Source organism: Daphnia carinata, chromosome 10, assembly GCF_022539665.2.
Source record: "Daphnia carinata strain CSIRO-1 chromosome 10, CSIRO_AGI_Dcar_HiC_V3, whole genome shotgun sequence".
NCBI lineage: Eukaryota > Metazoa > Arthropoda > Branchiopoda > Diplostraca > Daphniidae > Daphnia > Daphnia carinata.
In genome coordinates this window covers 1,417,749-1,445,735 of record NC_081340.1, presented here as the reverse complement: position 1 = coordinate 1,445,735, position 27,987 = coordinate 1,417,749, and the positions used below count along the sequence as shown (strand labels likewise).

The 27,987-nt window shown below is 42.9% G+C and overlaps 1 protein-coding gene across 1 annotated transcript; it reads right to left on the bottom strand.

Moving 5' to 3' along the window:
* Window positions 1–290: 290 nt before the first annotated feature.
* On the bottom strand, window positions 291–27,987 carry LOC130697524 (protein sax-3-like). Its single transcript, XM_057520434.2, has 8 exons — window positions 27,608–27,987; window positions 16,684–17,007; window positions 6,256–6,424; window positions 6,005–6,135; window positions 2,795–4,582; window positions 2,565–2,680; window positions 1,412–2,485; window positions 291–1,330 (listed from the first exon to the last, which is right to left on the bottom strand). The coding sequence occupies exons 1-8, from the start codon at window positions 27,696–27,698 to the stop codon at window positions 503–505; spliced, it is 4,521 nt and encodes a 1,506-aa protein (XP_057376417.1). The 5' UTR covers window positions 27,699–27,987; the 3' UTR covers window positions 291–502.

Sequence of the window (27,987 nt, the reverse complement as noted above, 5' to 3'; positions counted from 1 at the left end):
ATATTATTAAAGCTATTAAACGTGTTGTATACCGAACCATACTGGCGATTTGGTGAACAGCCACAACGCCATCTATGGAGCTTAACATGCGGATCTCAAGCTCTTTTGTAGCAAGGGAGACCTCCGTTACTACTCCAGATATCCTTCTTGATTGTATTCAGTATATTACTGGCCTGTCATTAAGATGTAAAACAATAAAAGTATAGTTACCCACTTTGATAAGTAATCCTAGTTCTTTTCCAATGAGGTTAAAATGATTGCATCTACATAACGCTCGACAGCAAGTATCATTTTGCATGGAATGACCCGCGTTTATTGTAGCTGTACACGTATCATACAAATAAGCTTTCCACATGACTAGACAATAACTTGTTGATATTGACCGAGATTATTTACAAGGGAACATGCAATTATTAGGTAATTGTCTTTAAAAAATAGGCGGTTTTTTTTTTTTTTTTTTGTTTTGGTTTTTTTTTAAATTTTTAATAATTTGGCTCCGAATTCATTCCCTCGGCTGATGAACAGCAAAATGTACATCGTAGTTATTGGCCTCTGCGTACAACGAAGACTCGGTATCGTTGTGATCACAGCCAACCTCACCCTGGCAGCCAACATCGTCTGATCCACTGTCATTTTCATCGTCGCCATCAGCTTCGAAATTGTTGCATTCGGACTGCGATCGTTCCTGGCCATTACCAAAGCCATGGCAATTGTGCGAGGGTTCGTACGAGAAATCTGTGCCACTGGAAAAATTCTTTACAGGAATCCTTGGTGATTCAACCGAATGGATGTTGCCCAGTTGGACGACGCGATCCGTAAAACACGATCCATTCGGTAGCAAGTGACTTGTCAGGCTGCGGGGCTGCTGTGGATCGTAGCTGCTCATGTTCGCGTTGAGATGTTTAGGTCCCTGATGATTCTGATGCGAGTTAAACGGCCGCAAATAGCTATTGTGACGCGGGTAGGAAATATTGCATTGATCGTGATTGACGGAAGGCATTCCATTCGACCTCACGTTCTCGATCGGGTTGTGATAAGCGTAAGCGTACTCGTTTTCGTGACTTTCAGAGTCGCTGACGTCATCGTCTTGCTCCGGGAGATATGGCTGGCCACCCACAGTTTGGTAGTGATCGGGGATGCAATGCGAACCGTGCGAGCCAGTCGCGCCGTGTTGGCTCGTAACACAACCAGCCAATGGAGAGCTTGAAGATCGTCCGTTCGTTACCGGCGCATTCGATGCGATATTTCTCTTGGACAACGCTGGGGACGAATGGCCCGGTAAAGGCCCGTTGAGGGACGCGTTCTTCATAGCCAAGTGGTTGGCCAATGCCTTGAAAATGAAAACAAAACAAAACACAATCTCAATGAGTTAACGTGGAACAAAAACGTATGGTCTAATGTGTAAAAATACCTCAGTATTTTGTCGATCAAATATACCCTGGGATGGATTGATGGGTGGAGGATGACGTGGCGGAGGTGGAAGTAACTCGCCCAGGTTGGGCAATGGCTTAACACCGTTGCTACCGTTGCTCTGTCGGCTTTTCGAGCTGATTCCAGACGGATACGGACGGCGGCAGCGATCGCCCAGCTCGTCGGTGGTGTACCCACTGGAATCAGACGCCGAAAAGGCCGAACACGAAGCGGCGTAAGGATCGTGATTGACGCAGTGCTGTTGGTTATTGCCGGGGTTATTGCGATGGGCGACCAAGGTCGTTGTCGCGTACGCTGCCGGGTGGGGTTGCTGGACGTTGGCATTGCGTCTGGGCAAAAACGAACTGAGACTCAATTGTCCCGGATGTTGATGTTGAGATTGGTCCTGATTGGCACCGTGACCTAGAAGCTCGGCGTATTCCGGCGGAGGGACCAAGGAGCGATTCATGATGGCCGTCGTTCCAACGCCGTGAGGTAAAAGCGTTGCCTGGGCATCCATTTCTTTGGCGTTTCCAATGGACGTCGACCATCCCCGTGACCAGAAAGCTTCACGGCCACGCACCGTTCCAGCTACACCTCCAACCATTCCATGACAGCTTGCGTCGACGATGGGATCGGACTTGCTCAAAGCAGACAACGCTTTCTTTTTGGCCAGATTGCGACGCACGAGAAGCGCGGCCACGAGCAGACAAAGAATTGCCAATAAAATGCCACCGAGCAGCAGAATGAACCAGGTTTCTTGGACCACCTGCGTCACTCCCTGCGGAGCTGAATCTGATCCACCCATCGAATTCTCATCGTCCGACGGTTTGGCCAGTGAAGGAGACGAAGATCCGGAACGAACGTTAGTGGACGAAGATGAAATCAAGGGTTCCATTCGATAGACGACGGGTGGACTTGTCGGTCCTAGGCCCATCAGCGTCCATGCGGCCGCCTGGATGGAATAGGCTGTGTTCGTGTTGAGTCCTCCAATGACGACGGACGTCGGTAGAGCTGGGATGGTCAGATTGGCCAGTAGAGTTCTGGGATTCGTGCCGTCCAAAGCTACGCTTATCTGTTATCGTATGAAAATGAAAAGTTGAGCTAGTTAAACGAAAAGAATTCCGAGTTTGCCTCGAGGCGAGCAAACGCACCTGATAGGAAGTAATGTTGCCATTTCGTAGAGCAATGGGTGGTGGTAGCCACTGAACCAATACACTTGTGGCGTTCAATTGCCTGACAGCCAGATTCAAAGGTGGACCAGCTGGTACTGAAATCAATTTAAAAAAAATAAAAACAAATTGAAGAACCACATCCGATAGTTATAGGCAAGTCAATGGACGGACGTGTTGGCTTTATCTTTTTTTTTTTTTTTCTTTCTTACCTGCTTCCATGGTGCGTTCCGTTTTGCTGTTCGATGGCTGTCCGAGGACGTTGCGGAACGATGGAACTAGGAAGAAAACGTATCGCGTGTACGGCGATAATGCGCCCAACGTGTGAGAGAACGACCCCAGATGGTTTGCAGACATGATCCGGTTCATGGGAAGGACGACTTCTTCATTCAAAGTTTCATCATCGTCGGAATCATTGTTGGCCTCTGCCCGGCGGTACCAGATGTGGATAGCATCGAGGGTCGTGTCGCTATCGCCGTCTAATAATTGCCAAGACAGGCGGACGCTCGTCGAATTGAGAGAGCGAGCTTGATCCAAACGAAGCCGCGGGGCGGAGAGCCGTAGCCGGACATCCTCTAATTCAGCTGCCGATTGCCACTGTCCTTGGCCGTTGTGTCTGATGGCGGGCAACGTCGTGAACCAAGGCGACACGGGACTGGGAAGGGAAAGTCCGTGACTGTTCTCAGCTCGCACGAGGAACGTGTAAGACGTGGCCGGTTGGAGATCGTTCAAAGTGAACTGATCCGCTTTCAATCCGCGCGTCACGATACGCCAGGCTCGTTTGACTTGAACGAAAGGTCCCGTCCAGGTCCAACTGCCTTGCCTGGGACGAGCCGATTCGCCATCGTGATCGTCCTCGGCCGAACTGAAGACTTCGATCGTGTAGCCGAGGAGAGTCGACGCTCCCATTCGCGACCCGCTTTGCCATCCAATCGTCAAACTAGTGGACGATTTTTGAAGAAGACGAGGCTGCGAAGGCGATCCCGGTAGAGCCATCGGATCGCTAGGACTGCGATAGAAAACCACGTTAGGATTGGTGGGACTGGCTACGGCCAGGGTCGCTGTCCAGGCGGCGAACTGATCGTCCTCGCCCACTTCGCACGTGTACGTCCCCGCGTCGCTCAGCTGCAAGTCCTCAATCATTAATAAACCCGAATCTGAAAGGCTGATGCGCGGCTGGTGATGCGATCCCTGCGATCCGCCATTATTGAACGTATCCACGGCCAAACTGACGTTCAACGGTCGGCCATCTTTCGTCCATTTGACTGGCTGACCTTCCGCTTGGCAAGGTAACGAAGCCGGTGATTTGGTCGGAAGCGTCTGGTTGGCCGGGCCGACCTCTATGACAACCGGAGGCGGTTTCGAAATCGAGATCACTTCCAGTCTGGTGCGAGCCATTAAACTGCCGGCTTCGTTAACAGCCGCGCACCACAACGCGGACGCGTCCTCCCTGCGCACGTCGCGGATCACCAACGTCCCGTTGCCCAGGACGCTCCACCTGGATTGCGAATCCTCGTCGGCCACGTTGGCGAAATAAGGTTGCGCTCGTCCTTCCCTGCTCCAGAAGATGAGCGGTTTGGGAGACCCGTCGGCCGGGCAATCCAACGTGAACGTTTGTCCAGCGTGAGCTCTGGCTTCCTTCGGTAAAGGAGAGTTATTGGGCTGACTGTTTCCACTAGCGGTCGAACCGAAATCCCAGGTAGGTGGAACCAGGACAGTCAATTGCGCCCACGCGGAACTCGACCCTAATGAATTCTCGACGTTGCACAGGTAACGGCCGCTGTCCGAGGCGCTGATGCGCTCGATTCGCAGGACGGAAACGAGTCCAGATTTGTTGTGGTCGACGGGCCGGGTCCGTCCGTTGGCGGGCATCGGAGATCCGTCCACCCGTCGCCAGGTTACGACGGGAGTCGGATCACCTGTCACGCCGCATTCGAAATTGACGTCACTGCCGACTAGCGCCGTGATGTCTTGAGGTGGGCGAATGACTCCCGGACGAACTAAAAAAATGAAGAAAATTCAAAACAAAAATTAAATTGAATAAACTTAAAGCTGAACCATGTGGCGATAACTTGTTAATAAAAAAAAAAACTGTGAGTAGTAAATGCCCCCCAGTCTACTAGAAAAAAAAATAAAATGGAGGTATGATATGCTAATATGCTGGCCGATGTTGTTACTAATGTGATAGTTCCGTTTGTCAGCAATAACTCGTCATTCGAATGGCAGCGATGAAGAGGGAACGGCTAATGAAAATCATTCAAAATGGTTTCCCCCTTTTGCCTTTGTTTGTCTAATCATCGCTGCTCATCATTTGTATAATCAGAGGTAAGGAACGGGAGTCTTTCCAATCAGCGCATTATTCACGGGCCGTACTCACGTAAACATGTATTCACGTGAAACACGCTGTTGGCCATCAACTCGGACGTGGGAATGAGTTAGCTCATCTTTTTTGTTTTTTTTTGTAGTCATTTGAATTTTTGAATATCACGGCCGCACCTCTAGCCTGCGCATTAAAAATTCATGATATGTTCCAGTCTCCTACACGATTTCTGTTCTGTTTTTCTTGCCCAACAACATCAACATTGTTTTTCATTACGAGGTGGAACACGAGGAAAAACAACGTTTCGAGCTGAGCCCCCATGCATCTTTTTTTTTGTTTCCTCACAATTCATTTCCATGTTTCTAACTACTGTTATGTTTCCAAAAATCGAACCCCCCAAAAATCGAAAAGAAATACCTCCCAACTACTCAAATGAGGGACGACGATGAGCCAACCCAAATTGGGAAAGTGCTTCAAAATTCGAATATTTATCTTTGGCTACATGTAAACGAGCTTTTTTTTTGTTCTAGAGGCCCTTGTTTTCAGAATGGGGCTGCTTGGAAACCCTAAAAGTGTTAACGTACTCAAAAGTTTGTTTTGTTCTATTAGTTTTGTTTAGCGCGAAGGGGGGGGGGGAGGAGGAGGATTGGTTTGTTGTTGGACGCATCGGGATATATTAGAGGGATCGACGGAGGATGCGGGGGTTTGACTTTTGTGTGTATGTGTTTGTCTTGTTTAGTTTTTTTTTATCTTTGGAACGCAGCGACGGGCGGTGGCAATGTCGGCATCGGTTCTCAGAACAGATAAAAAAAAAAAAAGAAAGAAGAAGAGTGCCAGGGCAATCGTTGCTCGGCCCATTTCGCCCCAAAGAATGCCTCGTCCGCCACACATTTTGACGTTGAAACGAGATCACCCCCGGCTTCACTGTGTGTGTGTGTGTGTGTTGTCTTTCCTCGAAGAATGAGCCAGTTTGCTTGGTTATCTTTTCATCATCAGCGAGAGAGAGAGAAGGGAGGGCCAAGACAAACATCGGGACGGGCTTACACAAAAGGCCAAAGAAAAGAGTGCACTTTGATGAACTTCAGATTGCAAAGTCGCTTACCGTTGACTGTCAACAATACCGGCGACGTCTCGCGGTTGCCGATGATGTTCTGCGCCACACAAACATATCGTCCTTGGTCGCTGGCTGCCAATTTCGTGATGACCAAGTTGCCGCTCTCCTCCACTCGGATCCTTTTGTTTTATATTTTCGATGGACGAACGTGAGAAAATAAAAAGTCAAAACAAAATAAACAAGGCGAACGATAATGAATAATGTGTAAACGTTTAGACAAGCAAAATCGTTTTGAATACCGGTCGGAATCGACGCCGAGATCCAAATCGAGTTCCAGCGATTGCCCGTTTTTCTTCCAGCGGATTTGCGGCTCCGGATGGCCGCGTGGCGGCTCGCATTCCAGAACGACCGAATCACCGACGATGCCTTGCACGGGTTGAGGTATCGTCCTGAACTCGGTTTGTAAATCTGCATTGGAGGTCAGTTCACACATCGTAGTGGGAAAAAAAAAAAAAAAAAAAAACAAAAAGAAAATAATGAGTTCTACTGACATTATCCATCTTTCCAATTCGTCATGGATGTCGTTCGTCTACATTTAAAAAAAAAAAAAAAAAAAAAAAAAAAAAAACAGTTTTCACGCTAGCGGTGTGTTTCAAATGGTGTCGACAGCTAGTCATTTCACTTTTTGTTTGATTGATAATTTTCTTTCTTTTTTTTCTTGGCTGTAGACAGATATATCAAGTTGTTTTTCAACCACGGTCATTTGAATTTTTTTTTTTTTTTATGTGTTGTATAATTGCATATTTTGATTCATTACTTAAACGTACAATAGGAAAAAAAAAAAAACAAAAAAAAAACCAGAAGCAGAAGGGGAATCGCTAAAGGAATTTTTAAAAAAGACGTGCTTCTACATTGTAAAGTGTGGTGGCGCTCCTGCTGGGCATTAGGAGCCCGCCGTTGGCTTTGGCTCTTTTCGTTCGCGTGTAACCCTCTGCCCCCCAAAAAAAAAAAAAAAAAAAAAAAATAGGGACCGAGTTTAAAGAGAAGCTGGAGGAAGGGGATAAAAATAAATTATTGGAAGGAGTAGCTAATGCCACTTGACAAGATATACTAGCAGTCCTTCCTTCCTTCCAACCGGAGCATTAAAAGGCCGGCTGTCTTGCTACATCCGAGTCCGTACTACATACGCACGGCCAGTTATAAATATAACCTGTACACATGTGTGTGTGTGTGTGTATACACACAGACACACTTAGAGGCAATAGCTATTGCTACTGTTTGTCTTCAGCAGCAGCTTTCGGCTAAGAAAATGTCAACAAAAAGTCGCAACGAGTGGCCGCGGTAACTAGGCGATTTTCTGAAGAGACGCTCTTCGATGGAAGAGAAAATAGGAAGAAAGGGCGTGGTTCCAGTGTGTGCGTGTGTCACCGAAACAATACACACACGCGACGCAACCTTTTTTTTTTTTTTTTGAAGAATCGACGTGTTGGCCCATTTTGCTCGCCCCGGGTTGGCTATATGGAAGCGACTCGCACGAAACTCAGCTGCCATTTTATGCGCTTAAAAAACAAGGAAATGATAAGACAACATTGTCTCTGGCTATTTGGGCAGTCTGCCCGATCGGCCGATAACGATAACAACATTCTCGGTAGCCCAAATAATAGGGAGTTATCTCATTGAAGCTAAATAGGCGGTTCCTTTTAATTGATTCATTAAAAAGGTATGAACGAATTTTTTTTTTGTTTTAAATAATTTTTTGATAATCTTGTCAGTTATGAGGAGCAAAATGTTCTTTGTTCTTTTTCTTCGTTTGTTAGAGATCATTTCCAACTGGAACGGAACAGGTAAACAGGGATTGGCAAAGAAGACCATCGTATAGCTTTAAAAGAAGGTTGAATAATAATAATAAAAAAAAAACCGCACGCGCCGGAAGTCGTAAGAGAACAAGTCCCCCCCCCCCCCCAAAAAAAAAAAAAAAAAAAAAAAACTGAATCGGAATGGAACAGCAATCATTTCAATTTTCGAATGATATAATAAAAAAAAAAGGCGACTATACTTTTCTTCAATTGCGACAATTGTCTTCTTTTTTTTTTTTTTTGTTCAAGAGAGAGGAAGCAATGGTAAAAAGGTCAGCACGCCGGCAAGAAAAGAGAGTCATCTACCCAAAGTAAAAAAAAGGGCCACTAGCTAACGGGCAAAAAAAAAAAAAAAAACATCTGGATTACCAATAGAAAGGACAGTGCCCCCCCCCCCCCCCCCCCCCCCTCTACTTGCGGTCCTTAAACTTTTTGGGTAGTTTTATTTTTTTGTTTTTTTTTTTAAACAGAAAGGTATAAAAGCACGTGCTATGGGCGGAAAGGAGAGACGAATGATATGTTTCGAAACCTAAAAGGTCAGAAGCAGTTCACTCGAGTATCCGGTTATTTGTCACACGGAACAAAAAATCGTGTTGGACGACGGTATACATACTACTGGAACAAAAGGAGGGGGAGGGGGGGACCATTGGCGAATTTGTTTGCGTAGTTCACTGTGTTTCGGACATTGTCCACGTCATCCTGAGCAGGGATTTTTTTTTTTTTTCTTTTTCTTTTTTATTTTATTCAAACGGCAAAAGAAGAAAGTTCCGTCAGCATCCGGTCTATTAAAGACATTTTAAGCCGCCGCAGGGCTATTTTCAAGGGGGGATCGCATTTTAAACGAGGGAAAAACGTTTTCAGTGCTGTTTCATCTTACTGTTGGGAAAAAAAAAAGTTCATTCAGCCGCTTTATGTTAACATTCGAAATAAAAAATTGTGTTGACACATTCAAACGCAGTTTTTTTCGTGCGGTCCATTTTGGGGGAGGGGGGGGGTTTGGGAGCCGCGCCTTAGCAGTTGACACTTGAATCGTGCCTTTTTATTCACACACGGTTTTTTAATGCGTTCCTATACACGTCCGTCTCCAAAAAAAAAGGAGACCGCCGCCATTACCATTTGGGCCGTGTTTGACCGAACGAGATAGAAGGAAAAAAAAAAAAAAAAACGAGTTCCCTCTTTTAATAATATGAGCCATTAAAACACCATCTAAAACTGGCTGGGGTTCTTCTTCAAAGCAATTGGTAAACATCCAGCTAAAAGGCTTCAATGCGTCATCTTGCCGACAAGTTGGTGGGCGAAAGGAGCGGAAATTCAAATGTTTTTGAGACCTACCGCAGCGTCAATGCCAGAGAGGACCTTGCCTTTTAAATGACATCATACACGCATCGGTTAACGCGCTAAGCGCTCAATTTTTATTTTTTTTTTTTTTTTTTTTTTTTCCGAAATAGATTTCGTGATATGTTTTTAAAACTAAAACCGCCCGCGTTCGTTACTGTCCAGTTGAATTTTTTTTTTTTTTTTTTTTTTTTTTGGGGGTTTGTAATGGGGAAAGCGGAGCGTAATTGAATCAATTCAAAATGGTGTCGTTTACTGTGAATCGGTTTGTACCAATAAACGGCACGGCTGACTGGCGTTATAATCAGTAAAGAAAGACAGGAAACTGCTGGACTATAATTAGATTGGGCTCTGGCCGTACGGGAACCCAAAGCGTTGCGCAACCATAAACGCATTGAGCATCGTGCAGAAGAAAATGAGGGGAAGCCAGTCGGGCGGTACAAATAACAAAGTTTTCTCATTTATTATTATTTTTTTTTTTCTAAAGCTGAATAAAAAGGAAGAGGAAAGAAAAAAAAAAAAAAAAACCTGAGAATATATAGAAGAAAGAAATAAAAAAAAAAAAAAAATGAAGGGGGAAAATGATCATTTCGTTACGGATCCCCTGCTGCTAATCACAAAGAAAAGCGACCGACCATGGCTAGAGAGAGCTGCCGCTGATTGCTACCACCTTTCTTTGCACGGCAAGTCAGCTGACACGATGGTGCCACATACCTTCCCACTACTTCTATTTTATTTTATTTGAATTTTTTGTTTTCTTATAATGTGTGTCTGTGCAACAGCAGCAGCTGGAATATATTTTATTTATTAAATATTTCCTTTGGCTGTTAATTCCCCTGGATTTGAATATCCGGGAATGATGGAACATCCTTTGAGAGATCTGGAGTCATCCCCCCTCCCCAGCTGCGTCGTATCCCGGTGCGAGTGAATTTGAATAATCATCAATAGCGGCGGCTCGAATCAATCAAGTTGCCGTGATTTGTTTTTTGTTTTTTTTTTTTTTTTTGGTTTTCATCTTCGTGCCTTTCCTCTCGTTTTATTTTATTTTATTTTTTCCGCCTTTCTGCTACCGATTTATTTCAGCGCCAGCATCTGGACGCCATGCGTGCAATAAGACGCATCGTGAATAGACAGCGGGGTAAAAACAGAGGGGGGGGGGAGAGAGGAGCGGAGGACTTACCTAAAAAAAGAGATGAACAATCGACTCGCGTCGAAAGGGATCTGTTTTGTTTTCTCTTTCATGAAAAGGAAACGGCGCAGAGGGCAAAAAAGAAAGGCACAAAGGCGCGTGACTGGGATTCTTCCAGATTGCGGCCGAGTTACTCTAAGACGAGCTGACAATAGCGGAATGTGGAAAGAGACAAAAAAAAAACAAAAAAAAAAAATCAAAAGCCGCAACGTCTGCGAGAGGCGGGTCACATGGTGTGAAATCAATGGTCCGTGGTTATCTTTTCTCTTGACTGGCCCCCCCCCCCGTTTTTGGTGTTGAAAGGAAGGGACTTATAACATATCTACACAAACCAAATGTGGGGACGGACTTGATCGGCAACGAGCCAAGCAGTCGGTTACCCGTTCGTATTGTTTCGTGGGATTTCGAAAGAAACTGAGATTGCAAAACATAAAAGGAAAATCATCTCATAAACTATGCAAAAAAAACAATTTTTTTTTTTTTTTTTTTTCTGTTTAGACGGTTGACGTCAAGAATTAAAAATGCTCTTCGTTATAATAACGATGCACAGACACGCGAAAAAAAAAAAAAAAAAAAGAAATGGTATTTATTTTATGATATTTTTGTGATGTATAAGAGTTTTGGGGTTCATTACAGTTTCTGGTGATGACGATAGTGTCGAGACATGGAACTGCATTGGAGCGTGATAAACTTTGCCTTTTTTTAAAAAAAAAAAAAACAGACGTTCGTGGAACAGTCCCTTCAAAAAAAAAAAAAATCAAGTTCATGAAACTGACTCGTCGCATAACCGGCTCCCCAACATCAAAAATCATAAAACAAAATAAAAACACAAGTTGACGTCTGGACATAGTCTAATGGCCTTTTTTTTTTTTTTTTTTTTTTTTTTCTTTTCCCAAAGTGGGTGGCGTAGTTACCAACCACATGTGTACACATCCGAGTCCATCATCGTTCCACGGAATTCTTTTTTTTTTTTTTCCTACTTATTCGTTCCGGCCTTTTTATTTCGACAATAAGCCGTCAACGACGTGCATCATCACGTAAAGATATTTCATTTGAAACAACTGTTCTCGTCCGTTTCTCCTATAACAATCTGTGGAAGGGGTGGGGTGGGGGGGGGGACTGACCTCCCACTGTTGTGGTCCAACAAGAACGTGATGAGTCCGTCTATTTCTTTTTTTTTTTCTTTTCCAACTGCAAAAAATGCCTTGACGAGCGGCTGCGTTACAGTTGCCTGCTTTCACGTAACGACCCCGTGATGGCATTTTGCCTGATTGCACAGAGCGCATAGAAGAAACGCAGACAAGGTCGAAGAAAGAAACGTCCATTATAGTTCTGTGTGCCGCGCGTGTGTGTGTGTGTGTGTGTGTGTGTGTGTGTGTGAAGCATTGTGTCTTTTGCGAGCCTCTTTCAATTTTCTCGGCGTTAAACATCGAACGAAAAAGGAAGGACGAAGGCAATTATCTTTGCCTTTCAGTGGCGAGTCAATTAGATCTGGACGGGGGTGACGACAGCTTTCTTTCGATAGTCCAACAAAGATTTCTAAAGAAAATGTCACGTGATAAATGGCAATGACGAAATTAGAAATGAATGGCAAAAAAAAATAAAAAAAGATGTGGAGTATGCAGAGTCATGGGGGTAAAGATGGAAGGCGCCAAACGCCGCTGGAACAAAAACCGTCCACCATTGCGACCTCAATCTTATCGAGCTGAATCGATTAAAAAGCAATCCAAGGACTGACGGTTACTGACGCAAGAGAGAGAGAGAGAGAGGCGACCGAAGGCGATGAACGCAATCGGATATGGGTCGGCCATTTTTGCCTCGTTCAGTTGCTACCAACACCCAGAGTGTGAAGATCCCGAAGAAAAAAAACAAAAATGGGAGAGCTGGATGTTTTTTTTTTTTTGTTTTTTTTTTTTTTTAAAAGAAACTTTGGAACTCGTCTGAAAAGGAAATGGAGATTTTCTCGGTTCGAACTTGGAGTGATACAAACGCCAGAAGCTGATGACGGATATCTATGTGTGTGTGAGTGGCCGTTTGTTGGGCGAGATTGATCCGCTCGGGTCGGCAGACCGGAGGACGGAAAAAAAAAAAAAAAAAAAAAAAAAAAAAAAACTTGAAAACAGGAAGAAAAACAAAAAAAAACAAAAAAAACAACGCGAGGTTAGGCAGAGCGGAACGTGAATAAACGGAATAGAAAAGAAAGGTCTTCTTCTTATCCAAAAAAAACAAACAAAAAACTAGCGATGACTTGAAAATCGTCGTATATAACATTGCGCATAGAGAGATACATTTCTGGAACTACTGATAGTTGTGTAGCACAAGAACATGTAGACATGTAAGAGAGGGAATGCGAGCCGGAAAGATGAGGACGATGCGATAAACTCCAGATTGACCTGGAGAATGAAGAAAAAAAAAAAAAAAAAAAAAACTTGGGGATTTCATTACTCTCTGCGAATCGTTCCATGAACAAAAAAAAACAGACCATGTCGACGATCTTGCTATAGAATCTAGAACGAAACTGGAGAGATTCCAATCGAGGTAACGAAAAAGCATTTTTCTTTTTGAAAGAATGTTGTTCTTTTCTTTTCTTTTTTTTTCTTTTCATCGTTTGATGACAACTGAACGAAAAAAAAAAAAAAAAAAAAAAAATTCAAATGCCATTCGTGCGTTTTTTAGAATGAAACGGCGAACTGTAAGTCGAAGTTGGCGCTCGTATTGATCCAGATTCTCGAGTCAATTGTCATCGAGCGGCCCTCCCTCCCGAAACAGGATGACGAAGAGGCAGCAGAAAAAGGATATCGACCGTCGGGGCAAGCAGTTATCAATAAAAAAAAAAAGGTGGGGTCCAACGAGGACAGTAGAAGAGGGTAGGGGGGGAGGAAGGAAAGAATTTCTCGTTCAGTTTTTTTTTTTTTCGGTTCAAAGATCGCGATTGCGCAGCTCTCGATAGCCTATACACCACATATGCGGCTAGCTCAAATGCGTGATCCAGATTCAAATAGCGATCCCGTTTCTTTTTTTTTTGTTTTTTCAAAGTTTTTTTTGAGCTTCTTATCATATTTTGTTTTGTTTTTTGGTTTGTTTTGAATTGACCCCGCTATGTATGGTTGAACATTGAAAGTATAAACAGCCGTTCTCAAAGTCTTGGGAATCTTTGGCTGTTGTCGATGGCGTGTAGGGGGAGGCGATCAACAGCCGATCGAAGGATGTCGCTTCAAAAAAAAAAAAAAAAAAACATTTTTCTTTTTTCACAAAACTTCGAGTACATTGTAACTGTCCTGTCGTATTTTTATGCTACACACACGAGTTACGAAAGGGAAATGTTGTTTTTAAAAGGGAGAACCCCCCCCCCCTACCCCAACTGTTATTTTTTTTCTTAACATTTTTTGAGGCGATGAAAAATAACGCCAAGGAGACACTATTGACAGAGCCATAGAAAATGAATAGTGGGGGGGGGGCTGTTATATGACTGGGCATGTTAGAACGTGGGGTGCTACTAGGAGTAGAACCTCTTGATTTTTTATTATTTTATTATTGTTGCTCAAGACGGCGCAACAACGAGTAGGAAAAGTGTCACACACAAGTTCATTGTGTGACGGTCGATCTGAGTTGGGCAGTACCCTACCCCCATAAGCCGATGCTTTTGATGCTCGAAATTTGATACAGGGTGTCAAACGTAACAGTACAATCGTATTGATTTTTTTTTTTTTTTTTTTTCTTTTTCTATTCTTTCTTCTTCTTCTCTATTTTATTCTTTGGGAGCCTCTGCATTTGGGATGCGGAAACGGAGTCTTGGGGAGGTCTATTTCAAACAGCGGCACTTACCAACATCCGTACAGTGAGGGGGGGGGGGGGAGGTGGATCAATCTACTAGTGAAATTCAATCGTTTTTTTTTTTTTTTTTTTTTCTTTTTCCTTTTTCCTAACCCTCGTCCTCTTAAGACTCCTTCATCCTATTCTTTTTTTTTTTTTTCTTACGCAAGTAAAATCTCAGCAAAAAAAAAAAAAAAAAAAACAAACAAACTTAGGGGTAGTAAAGTGTGGCAAGACGATGGAGAATGACGAGATTTTAGGCTGGAACGAAGGGGAGGGTGTTTGTCAAACAATGGGGGGGAAGAGAAAAAAGAGAAAGACCGTTCGCTTTCATTCAGCCACACACACACACACACGCGGAGGCGTCGCCGAGACTTGAAATATTCATGAAGCGTGTTTCCGCTTTAGCAATAGGCTGGCCTCTATTTATGCAGCCATGCACGATTACGGGGGCTCTAGTCTTGGAAAATGACAGAGGTGCAAGAGCGAGCGGGGAAGGGGAGAACGACGATTGAATTAGGTCTGAGACCTAACGCCAATTCAAAATTCCCTAGGCCCTCAAAATTGTCGCCTAGCCAACACCCCCCACTTTAACATTAAACACCTCCCTCCCCCTTTCAAAAAAAAAAAAAAAAAAATAGAAGAAAACTGAGAAGAGCAAAAAAAAAAAATATGAATTGCTCCTGCAACAAAGTAACACCGGATCCATCCACCCCCTACGCAGATGGCCAACATACGGCACGATAAGTAAAAATGACAATATAAATAAAACGACATATAGCCACAACGATATGTTCTATTATAAAATTCACTATCAAGGCAGTAAATAGACGACCAACGGTGTCCATTAAAAAAAAAATAGCTCTTAATGAGGATGAAATTCGCTAGAGAGTTACATACGTGTACATTTTATACACCTCCTTCCCTCCACGTATTCTGATGGAGCAGCCGGGCAGCTGCTCTTCATCGACCAACTCCCCCCTCCCTCATTCTCCTACGCCAAGTGCTAAAGTAGACCCCCATATCGTGTCGGAACCATCCTCCTCCTCCTCCCTCCCCCCCCCCACCCTGTGCCACAAAAGAAAAAAAGGCAACTAAAAATGAAAAGGCCAAGAAAACCTTCGTTCATTCGCTCTCTTGTCGCACTCCGGCTGGTTGCAGCTTGTGCTCACACAAGTTCAATAGCTCATGCCGACAAGCTGCCCTTTATCATTTACGCGCTTCTTATGTAATCAAATAAACACGATTTTTCGTCGCTGCGGCTGTGAGACGTCGGGGGAAGGGGGAGGGGTGGGGTGGGTGACGTGTACATTAGCGTTTGGACGTTTTGTTGCCTTGATCTCATTGGACGCGATTAGACATCCCCATGTGTCTTATCCGTCAGCTCGTTTTCATGTTCAATGAATTTTGGGCTTCTTTCCTTCGTCTGCTTTTAAACGAGTCAAATGTAGTTGAGTTAGATGAGTTATTTCCGGTCGTCAAGTCATTGAACAGCGCCAGCATAATGGAAACGAAGACATTCGAGGTTGTCGACAATCGAGGCCAAACAGATTTTTAAAAACGCGCTCGTTTTTTTCCTATTCTTTTTCCGTTGGCTACTTGCTCGCAATCATTTTAAATGGCATTTGTAATTCCCCCTTTCTTTTTTTTTTTTTTCCTGCTCCAAGTCAGAAGGATATAATGAACAACACCGTTAAACAAATCCAAATGCGGCTAACGGGAATGAGCGAAAAATGTCAACCCGCTAACCAGAGTCTATTGACCGCTCCAAGCCAAGCACAAAAACTAAAAAATTTTAATTGATTTGAAATAGATTCTTACACAGTTTACTGTCTACCCCTAAACCCCCCCCCCCCCCCCCCAGAAAAAAAACAAAAAACAAATTAAAAGGATATTCATGACAGCCGTGACTTTTTTTTTTTCTTTTTTCCAAGGCGTGTGGGAATCGGCTCGTTTGAGAGTTTTCGGTTTGTTATGACTTTACACACACACATCGGCGTCAGACACACACACACAAGGCAGATGAACCAGTGGCGGCAAAGGCGCGTCATCGTTTTTTTTTTTTTTTCGTGTGTGGGGCTGCTTAAAGTGATACCCCTCGGCCAAACGAAAAGACAATGTGTGTTCTGGAACGGAGGGTGTAGGAGGACGTTAGGCAGAGAATAACGAAAACAAAAGGCGTTTTCAATGACAATAAGCGGCGACGTGTTGTTGTTTGTGTCGGCGCAAAAAAAAAAAAGGCGGCAGCATTGCACCGATTTCGGGTCCCCAGGAATGTTTAGGTTTTTCGTGAAAACGAACGGGCGGAAGTTAGGTCTCGAAACAGTCGGCCCCTTCCGAAATAGACAAGCCGAGAACAACTGGCCGAGAAGATGAGGACCGGCAATAAGAATAGACACGCAGCTTTCGGAGCTGTCGCCACTTTCGGAATCAACACATCCGTGAATCCGTCACGAAAAAACATGCACAATTATTCGTCACGATTAAAAGAAGGACAAACTAAGAAGCGATCAAGTCGTTTCAAATTGACTTACGCGCAATGGTGAGCGTTGCGTTGCGCGAACGGGCCACTCCTTGCGAATTTCGCGCTAAACACCAGTAGACTCCCGCATCGTTTTCCTTGCGGCTGTGAACGACACGCAGGAAGAAGAGGGCGCCGCCTGGCAGGAGGATGCGTGAGGAGGCCGTAGACGTGCTGGAACTGGCGCTGTTGCTCGAGCTGATGATGAACTCGCCGTCTCGGTACCACTCGATGACTGGCGTCGGGTATCCATCTGCCGAGCATTGCAATGTCACCGGGTCGTGGCGAGGCACGGTCACGTCCGACGGATGTTCCGTGATCCGTGGTGGTTTACCACCTACACACAATAACCGGGCAGAAATAAAAAAACAAAAAAAAAAAAAAAAAAAAAAAGAGAAATTAAATTGAATTATTTCCATCCTGTTGACTCGTTGTAAATCAAACAGTCGATGGCCATCGCGGACAATCACAGATTGCTGGCCAAGTGGAGTCTTCCTATTGTGTTTGCCCATTTTCATTTGCGTCTACCCTCGCACATTTGTTTTGACGGTGAGAGAGCCATGCAGATAATAGCACACAAAGACGAAGAAGGGGGGCCCTCTTTTTAAACCTCCATCAATAGGTGATTTGCATTTCCAATCGATGAGGCTGTTTGCTATTGGGGCTTATGCAAATAAACTTCGTCTCTCTTTTTTTTTTTTTTTTTTTTTTCACAAAAGAAAGTGCATGTCATTGATATACTTGAGAGATTGTGAAAGAGATATTGACCCATGCCTTCCTTATCATGTCATTTTTTTCTTTTAGCCCCACATGGAACGATGGCATAGATACAGTATATAGGAAATCAAAGTAGATGATTCGATCAGATGGCCGCGATCTTTCGAAAACGATTTCACACCAGGGTCTGTTCACTTTGTGCTTGTTTTCGATCCAGCAGATAAGAGAATGAAAGAAAGAAAGAAAAAAAAAAAAGAGGTTTTAATGGCTCGTAAATTGTCGCGTCTGGAACGGATGTGTGTGTGTGTGTGTGTGTGACACTCCCTCGCCATATTCAACACCGCCGCCGCATATACACATCTAACGCACGCATATAAATTTTATTGGACAGATGACGCTGTTGATATGATCTGCTCTCTGGCCAGACAGACAAAAACCAGATACACACAAAGAGAGAGAGAGAGAGAGTGAATGAAATATCAGTTTGAATCAGCCGAGCAAACAAGCGTTTTTGTTTCCAGCTATTGTCCTGCGCCCACCCCAATTCTTCTTTTTACTTTAGTGGGGGGGGGGGGGAGAGAGAGAGTTCCAAGAGTCTTTTTTCTTTTTCTCTCTTGTGGCTCTGCATGACGATCGGAGGTTCTTCCCGTTTGTGTACGCAACTGCACGTTTTTCTCGCTTTTTTTTGTTTTGTTTTTTTACCCTGACGCATTTCTTTTACTCCCCTTCTGACGTGTACTAGGGAAAAAAAAAAAAAAGACGGCCGCCATGGGACATCCTAATGGAACCGGATAATAAAAAGCTGAAATAAAATATTTTGAAAAAAAAAAAAATTCCCAATGGTGTAAGAGTCCTAATAGAAAATGCCACAGTTTATAGGTAAAAAAAAACAAAACAAAAACAAAACTCTACTCGAGAGACTCCATCCCGTCAGCACGAAACAAGTACAACATCCACCATATCTTTTATTGTTCCAAATAAATGAGACACTCCCTCCCCCCCCCCCCCATCGAAAATAAAAGCCACGTGATGAAGACAAAAAGACTGGTCTTCATTTCTGTACGTTACAACGATAGTTAAGAACAAAAGTGCCTATGGTCGTAGATAAAAACTTGCAGATAGTAAGGGAAATAATAAAAGAACCTACTGGAACTTGTAAAAAAAAAAAAAAAAAAACCATGGCCAGGTGTCAACGACAAAAGAGTTTCAATTTCCTACCCCCGGTCCTTTTTTTTTTTTTTTTTTTTTTGTTTTGTTTTGTTTCTTTCTCTCTCCCCGATCCATACAACCAATCATATAGCCCTCTCGACATTTCTTTTATTGGACCTCTTCGTATTGTTAAATCTCCCTACTCCACTACCCCCCACCCCTGTGTCTTGTGCGCGCTTGGATATAGACATGTATTGGAACTTTTTTTTATTGAAAAAAATGTTGGATGAGATTTCAATAGATGAACCTTGTGGCCCGGTGCACACAGCGACACACTGCGCCATTACCTATCAGTTTATATCTCGGTGCGTACTAGCGCAGAACAACAACAACACCAACAAAAAAAAAAGCATATCAACTGACAAAGGCGGTCTTCTATCGAACGAGCTCAGACTTTTAACCCCCCCCCCTCCCCCTCCTGGTATTCATCCGTACTCTTACAACGGGATGGACTGAATAAAAGAGGAGGATGGCCACAAGACGAGTAGGGGGAGTAAGCAGCTGCATTGCTTAGATGAGGTACACACAGAGCAAATACATACACACTGCACGCTTGAATACATCCATTTTGCATCGAGGGATATCCGTCAATAATAGACGGATATCCCTCTCTGTTGTTTCCATCTTTCACATCAGTTTTGTTCTATAAGAGACGAGAGGGGGGGGGGTAGGCAAATCAATCAGATCAATGAGCATACACACACACACACACACGACCTACCGCCGCATAGACGGCGCTGGTTGTGGCGCGTGCGACGCCAGTTGGAACTCGACATTTTTCAAAGCAAATAGAAAAATTACGAGGTCAACGTTAAAAAAAAGTCACAGAAAGAGGGGGGGGGGGGGGGATATGACGGTAATGCGAAACGTCTCTCTTTCTTTCCTGACTCCTGGGCGAGCGATGGCGTAGGTCCGAGAGAAAGATGAGGGGGGGGGGGGGGGGAGGAGGGATTCGATGGATAGAGAGATATGGGCACATTTCCGCTTGCATTTGCATTCGGGACGTCTGTCTGACGAATCTATCGGCGGCTGTGCGTGTCAATTCATTGAATATAACGCACGCTTGTTATTGTCCACATCCCCATAAATAGAATCAGGAAAAAGTGAAAGAAAAAAAAAAAAAAAAAGGGATAAAAAAAAAAAAAAAAAAAAAAGGGCCAGGGGAGAAAGAAGAAGGAAACTGGGGGTCTAACATCCTCTCTGGCCGTCTGATGCATGAGCGCTCATTGTTGTTTTGTCGGCATTGATTTCAAGTCAGCAGTTGCGTTCACATGGCTCTGACAGCTTTCGTGGCGACGTATAAAAAGAAGGGGGGGGGGGACGACGAAGTAAGAGAGGGGGGGGCGGCGTTGGTGACACACACGCACGCCCCCAGATTGCTGACGGACACGGCCGGCGGATGTTAGGAAAATATAAGGGGGGGGGGGGGGTGGGTGGATGAAATGGAGCTGTTTTTCAACGTGATTCTCCTGTTGTCACATCGATGATGACATTATACGCACACATGACATCCAATCAGCATAGGGGTAGCCTACTCTCCGTGCATGACGTGATTGATGCCTCGACTTCTCCATCGATTTCTCTGTTTTTTTTCATGTACGTTGTTGTCATATAGACTTTTATTTTTTTTTTCACTCCGTCACATCAACAGCCTATTTTTTTTTCCCTTATTTTCTCACATTACGAGCTTTACGTGGTGTGTGTGTGTGCGATGGCAATGAATGGGACCAACAGTTGGTACTATAGCCCCCCCCCCCCCCCCCCACTATATATTTCTTTTTTTCTAAAAAAAAAAAAAAAACGATGAGTACACGAACATGTGTGTGCTGGTCGTGATGCCATGAGACACGACGCGCAACGCTAGTTGGGTGGTTCGCTAACAGACGAGAGACGCTCGGCTTGTTTTGTTTGTTTTTTTTTTTTCCACCCACCAACTGGCCGTGCGGACGGACCCTACTCATTTCTCTCTCTCTCTCTCTCTCTCTCTCTCTCTTCCCCCTCCATTTTCTTTAACTCGTCCGTCAAAAAGAACGCCAACAACAAACATGAGCACGTTGACTAGACAAGTCCCGAAATAAAATAACTCGTCTTGGCTTTTTACTCCATCCTCAAACTTGATGGATGGCATTTCTTTTTTTTTTTTTTTTTTTTTACTTTAAATACATCACGAAAAAAAAAAAAAAAAAAAGGAACGAAGGTTGGGCGTTTTCCGTCGATGTTTTTTCTTCTCCATCATTTTAAAACACGCTTCATTTTTTTTTTTTTGTTCTTCTTCGTTCTGTTTTTTTTTTTTTTCTTCTTTATTATTATTTTTTTTTTTTTGCATAATATTTGGTTCTTTTAAAAAGGGCAAACAATTGGCGGCGAGAACCAAGAGTAGCAGGGGCGGCAACGTATTTTATTATTCAAGCGTTGCCCAGCAAAAAAAAAAAATGAGATATGGAAAAGACTGTGTAGAAGAGTGAAGAGAGGTAAAAACCGGAGAACCCAAAACCTCCACGAAAAAAAAAAAAAAAAAAAAAAAAAAAAAAAAAGAACTTGTCAAGTGTTGGACGGTCCATCGAAGAAAAGCAGGACTTTTTTTTTTTTTTTTCCACTCCCAAATAGAATTTTTTGGAACGACAAAAGAGCTTACTTGTCGTTTTTATTTTTCTTCTCTTTTTTTGGCTGTGTATGGACAAAAGGAATGAAAATGCGCACAAGAGAACAAAAAAAAAAAAAAAAAAAGAAAAGAAAAGAAAAGAAAGAAGTGTGTAGTGAGTAGAAGGCGGCGCCGGCAGCATTCTTGGGCATCGGCAAGGACTTTAGGAGAGACATGTTTATCTTGTGGGTGCCTAGCTGGATGGCGCGTCGTCGTCACGGACGACACAAGACAGGCACTGGGACGATTTCTGGTCGTCGACATGATGAAGTCGGGCAATAAACAGGAACTAGGAAGTGGCTTGTACGCTAACCGATCGTCTGGAACAACGGCCGGGCATTCATAAGGAAAAAAGAAAAAAAAAAAAACCCTCGTCTCTCTCTTTTCTTTCTTTCTTTCTTTCTTTAGTTTGACTTTTTACAAAAATTATTTATTCGAGAAACAAAAGAAAAAGCAACCCACAACCGAAGCTAAAAAAAAAAAAAAAAAAAAAAACCCGAGACACATTTTTTTTTTTTTTTTCTTGCCGTTTCTCTTTGCGCTCATCTTCGCTGTAGGCCTTGTTTTGATGGGTTTCTCTCTTGGACTAACACACGCATTGCGTTTGTTTATGCTCATATATATTTTTCTGTATATATATATATATATATATACACACACATCATGGGTGGGTAAGGGGTGCAGAAGAAAGTTTCAAAAGAAAAAAAAAAAGGAGAAAGTGGGCTGGAACATATATGTTGGACGCACAGCCAGGAGTTGTGTGGCCATCCCTTTTCCCACTCTTATGTGTATGTGTATGTGTATGTGTGTGCGTATGGATATTTATACTGGTTCTTAACACAATGACTAGCGGCTAGTCGTTCGCAGTGTTAGCAAAATAAAAAATAAAAATAAAAAAAAAAAAAAAAAAAAAACATCGTGAAAGAAGAGACAGAGAATGAGCTTAGAATCGAAGGCATGGAAGAGCATGGACAACAAAAAATTGAGAAGAGAAGGAATGCCGGAGGAAATGAACGTCGACTGGCTCACGAGAGTTCATTTTTTTTTTTTTTTTTTTTTTTTTTTTTTGTTTTTCAAAAGATCTTCTTCTTCATCTTCTTCTTATTTTATTTTCTCTCCCCCTTTTTTTTTTTCAAACTTCTTCTTCAGTTAACGTTATGCTGCTGCTGCGCACCCCATTTCCCATCCATCTCCATCAGAAGGATTCCTAGCTCTCTTTTGGTCCATCCCCTCTTACTTCCTTCTCTCCCCCCCCTCTCTCTCTCTCCTCTCTTCCCTTTCTCGTTTCTCTCTTTGGCTCAATTCGGTTTGAATGTGTTGAAATATGCAAGGCGCTTTAGTCAGGAGGTACTACCTCGAGCCGGATGAAAGTTCTCCTCGAGTCTTGTTCCGTAAGGAGAGAGAAAGAGAGAGAGACGCAATAGAAAACCCAAAGGGCATCGCACAGTCATTTGTTTACCTATTGATTTCCCCCCTGTGCTTTGCCACGTCTTGCATTACCGTCGTACTCTACTCTACACACACGTATTTTATTTTATTTTATTTTTTTTTTTTTTCAAAAATGACGCAACAGAGTTAGGCGCAAGCGGCGCCCAAAGGCAGTAGTTCAATTGCAAAAAGAACAGCCATCGATCATGTGCGGAGAGGAAACAGGCGTCCGCCAAAACGAGCTTACAACGATAATGATCTCGAGGCGTTGTCCGTATTTTTTTTCAAATTCATTTTATTATCGATTCGGGGGCCCTCCAAACGCGTTTTCGTTGCATTCGTTTCCATAGAGAGAGAGTGAGAAAGAAAGAGAGAGGAGCGTTCATAATGAATCGAATCGACGGCCAGTGGAAGGGTGTTGGCGCTCAGGATCTCGAGAAAAAGATGTGTTTGCCTGATGAATGCTAATCATAGGGTTTCCTCCAGCTACGCATATATGGACAAGAGAGGCCAAACTGATGCCCACCCACAGCTATCTAAAATAGTAATAGCCTATATCTACGACTATATAGGTAAAAAATAAAACAAAAAAAAAAAACTCTCGCCTTTTCGTGTGTGTCTTGCTCAACTGGTTCCCCCCCCCCCCCTCTAACGCTCTTTGTTTTCCAGTTGATGGTTATCAATGCCTAAAAGAACAAACCTTTTTTTTTTTTTTTTTTGGCCTATACGTAAAGCCCCGTCAGAAAAAAAAAGGGATGACGTTCATAAATGAATGCCGAAGAAGAAGGGGCGACACTATTTCCGTGTTTGCTCCCCTTTCATTCTTCGGCGCGACCTGATAGACACAAGACGAGAGAAAACTAAAAGGTGAGCCATCACGCACACACGCTCCGTCCCTTTCTTTTATTACTTTGATGATGATTGTTATGAGTTGGATAGAAGAGCGTCATCAATATAAGACAAGATAGAAAAAAAAAAAAAAAAAAGAAGAAGAAATGGAGAGAGGGAGAAGGAGAGAGAGAGAGAGAGAGAGAAAGGCTGGAGAAGAATGATAAAATAGATCTAGCACGCACCACGCACCGTGTTGCAACGCTACCGGCTTCAAGTTGTCAAATCACCACGATTCACACTTCTCATACCTGAAGCGAGCGCTGCCTATTTCATTCCCTTATTAGGAAACTCGTGGGGATAAAATAAAATAATCAAAAAAAAAAAAAAAAACGCAAGAAAAAGCCAAGTGTTAAACTTATGCAAGAGGAACGAGTGGAACGCGAACAAGGAACTAGATAAAAAAAAAATATATAAAAAAAAAAAAAAAAGAGTGCCACATCACTACCATCAGCAATTTTTTTTTTTCTTTTTCTCTTTATCTTAGAGGATCAAGCCGCGCAGCCATTTCTATTTTTTTTTTGTGTAATTCCTCGAGAGGTGCGAGTATTTTCTTTTTTTTTTTTTCTTGCCTCTCCAACACTTGGTTAAAGGGGATGTTGAGTTGAGCGTCATTCGAAGAATGCGTCTCATCATTATCCGCCATTTTTCTTCTCTCTTTTTTTTTTAATTCACGCGTTCAAAGACAGCGATAAGAACATTTTCTTTTCAACTGTTGTTGTTTTCTTTTTTTGTTTTTTGTTTTTTTTTTCTTATTTTTATTTTTGCGGATGGAAGTGAACGCTGGAAGAACGTTGCCAACTGTTTTAGGGCGTGTATGCAACGGTGCGATTATTGCGCTAACGCTTTTTCTTTCTTTCAAAAAAAAAAAGAAAAAAAAAAAAAAAAAAAATGAACGCGAAGCAAGAAGCGCACACGCATCCATCATCATTTTCAATTTTTACGATGGCTGGTGTAGTCGAGTTTGTCTGCGTACCGAGTCCTTCCAACTATTTAATATTAAATCACCATCTTTGTTTTCAAAATCGAAAAAGAACCGGGGTTTTTTTTTTTTTTTAGAGCCGTCAAAAAAAAAAAAAAAAAAACGCGCATCGGAGCGCTGGCCACTCCCAAATATGGCCGTCTTGAAGAAAATCACCAAAAAAAAAAAAAAGCAACTGGAAACACAAAGTAACTTAACACTTTCTTTGACGTTTTTCGGTTGATTTCTCGACAGCAGCCAGCTTTCAAAAGATAATTTTATTTTATTTTTTTTTTTTTCTAGCGTCCAGTTATCGCGATGAAGGCGACAAGTGATAAGCTTCTCTTTTTATTCTTAGTTTTTTTTTTTTTTAGGTACAATGATGCGTGTCTAATGCCCTGTCTCAACCTCTCATTGTCCGTGTGCGTTTTCCACTCTTTTAGTTTGAAGCTGCTAGCGAGAAAAAAAAAAAAAAGAAGAGATAAAGACCGAACAGGTCCCAATCGGTTCCACCTTGCATTCAGGTCGTGTTGGTTGCTTGCGTTTGCGTTGTGCCGCGTGCTGATTTAGGTCGTACCGAATGAAGACTCCCCGTTAAGTTTAAACGCAACACGCGCCTCAGCGAAAAAAAAAAAAAAAAAAAAAACGAACAAAAGATAATGGTGGTAGTCGTAAGACGTCGTGTACACGCCCACAGACGGTCGAGTTAAAAGTCTAATGAGCTCTTCTATATCCCCCCCCCCCCCTTTTGTGTTCAATCTGCCGGTGGACGAAAACGGGTTGTTTTTCTTTTCTTTTTTAACCGTAATACTTATTGAAAACGAGCGCTCTACAATTTTCTTTTCTTTTTTTTTTTTTTCAGAACCCGGCGGGCTATTGATGACTTGCTGGACGAGGTATTTTTTTTTTTTTTTTTGCGTCCATCCCCCATGTTGTTACTGGGTTTTATTGTGTGAGTTTGAGCAGATGGCTCACCCTCTTTACCCACTTTCCGCGAGGTTTCCGCAAGAGTTCCGACAGTCTTCGTTTTTATTTTTTTTTTTTTTCTCTATGCGACCTAATATCGATCAAAATTCACACGAAGAGAAACAGACCAGCCGTCAGACTGTGTCATATGAAACGTCGCAATCACAAACAAGCTGGCCCCCCCCCCCCCCTCCCGAGCTTGCCATTGCATTTCGAGTGCAGAGCGCAAAGGCAGGTCCGTTTTGTGGGGTGGACCCACTGGGCTCAAAGTCATTTGAATCATAAATCACAAGGTGTACCACCACCATAAGATATTTCAAAAAGCCAAGCGTTCTTCTTCTTCTTCTTCTTCTTCTCTTTATACACATTTTGTGTTTGTTGTTGTAACTTTTCCCTATGACCGAAAAGAATTTTACGACAGCAATTGAACAGCTGGTCTAGGCCTTCTCTTTATATTTATAGAGAGAAAAAATTACAAGGGAAAGCACTCGTCTTCCTTCTTTCCCTTTTCAAATAAAAAAGGACCAGCGCAGCACAGAGGGGGTGTTGTGTTGCCAATCGGAAGAACACGCATTTCTTCGTCGCCTCTTTTCCCTTCACTTACTACGAAATAAAACACCGTGCACACACACACACACACACATAACGAAAGAATTGCAATTGGATCTAGTCGGCAAGAGAGCTAGCCGAACAAATTGTTTTTTGTTTTTTTCCCAGTAGCCTTGCCTATATGCTTCTAGGCGTTTTGACATTTTTATTTTGGACTCGCATAAGTCGTAAAACGAAGCAACCACGCAGAGAGAGAGAGAAAAATAAAACTGTTGATGCTGGTAACAATAGTTTTTTTTTTTGTTGTTTTTTAAAAAGCACTGGTCGAGATTGTCGGAAACAATAATTTTCAAAGTCTAGCCGACAAGTTGTGACGGATCGTTGCGTTTTAGAACCATGTCGTGATCGGAGTTGAATTGATCCGAGCACACCGTTGCTGTTTGACAAAATACAACTCTGGGAAATGTAAAAATCATAAATAAATAAAAACGAAGAAAACTGAAAAAGAAAAAAAGAAAAACGAACAGAGCTGTCAGCCTCTCTTTAGCTTGTCTCTTCAGTTTGGACAGGTGAACCCTCTGCTGCTATTTGGTCTCCCCGAAGGTCAATCAAGTTAAAGAAAAAGGAAATCAAATAGAAAAATAACCTCCTTTGCCCTCTCTAAAGGAGGGGGAGAGATGTAAAAGAGAAACAGAGTTAAGTGGCAGGCATCCTCCGTTGGAATCCCATTTGTTCCAAGTCACAATCTTTTTGTTGCATTTTTTTTTTTTTTTTTTTTTTTTGCTTAGAAAATGATGGGTGGCTATGAACACAGTCGAAACCCCCCCCCCCCTCTCTCTCTCTTCCCGTTACAACTGACAAACGTCAAACCATGTCGATTCCCATTTTTTTTTTTTCGAGCGCTAACGCTTGGCTTTTTCTTTCATTGAATACGTCAAATCCTTATAACCATCGGAAATCATCTATGCCCGTGGCCATCTGCTCCATGCCGCATCGCAAGGGACACACCTCGTTCATTTGCCATTCGGTACCCGAGGACAAGAGACGTGCAAAAAAAAAAAAAAAAAAAAACTGTTCGCTAAGAAAAACAGATGGACTTTTGTAGAAATCAAAGAGGCGTGGCAGGGTTTTTATTTTTAAAGATAGCCCCAATGACAGTCCGATTTTTTTTTTTTTTCTTTCACATATTATTATTCCCGCCGATGTCGGCAATGGTGGGAAGGGCGGGCGGTGGCGGCAACTGATGTCGACACACAAAAACTTGCCGTTTCTGCTAAAAAAAAAAAAAAAACAAACCCAAGTTCCATCCACTTCAACAAGAATTCTGTTCACAAGTACCCGATATAGAACGATAGCCTGGCCGTGTTCCAGTACGGGAGACACCCTCCCCCCGGCGATGTTATAGAACCGTGTGGCACAAGACGCAAACAAGCCTTAAACGATCGATAACGGTTTCGGGATCATTTATCACGCCAAAGAAACATGCCCACAAAGAAGAAGAAGGAAGAAGAGAAATCTACTAAATATGCATAATGCATGTGTAAATATATAGAGGAGATATTTGTTTTTTATTCGTACCATTAGCGGCGGCATATTCCGAGAGAAGAAGGGCGGCGGTCAGGACCAGCCGAGTGAGCCAGCCCGACGCCTTGTTTGTAGTCAGTCGCATTGGTATTTTCCTTTTCGTTTGTATATTTCCTTTCTTGAAAATATATCGATTTGGAACACTATATCACTTCCAGTGTGACAGACAAACAAAAAACGACGAGTTTTCAAAAAGGGCGACAACAGCAACTGTCGGCCAAATGCAGTTAATTCACGACGTTCAAATAGCCATTCATGTCTGGCCACGAAAATAGACGATCGAAAAACACAATCGAAAGAGAAATGGGTGTTCCAAAGTCCACAACAACCAACGGGAAAAATAAACAGAGCGCGATCAATCAAAAAACAAAACG

Excerpts from the sequence above, each read along its gene's own strand:
- LOC130697524 (XM_057520434.2), bottom strand. The coding sequence starts at position 27,698 with ATGCGACTGACTACAAACAAGGCGTCGGGCTGGCTCACTCGGCTGGTC. Across the intron at positions 6,425-16,683 it reads CGCAACGCTCACCATTGCGC|ATTTACAAACCGAGTTCAGG; the intron begins GTAAGTCAATTT and ends CCTCCAATGCAG. Across the intron at positions 4,583-6,004 it reads GGTATTGTTGACAGTCAACG|TTCGTCCGGGAGTCATTCGC; the intron begins GTAAGCGACTTT and ends TCATTTTTTTAG.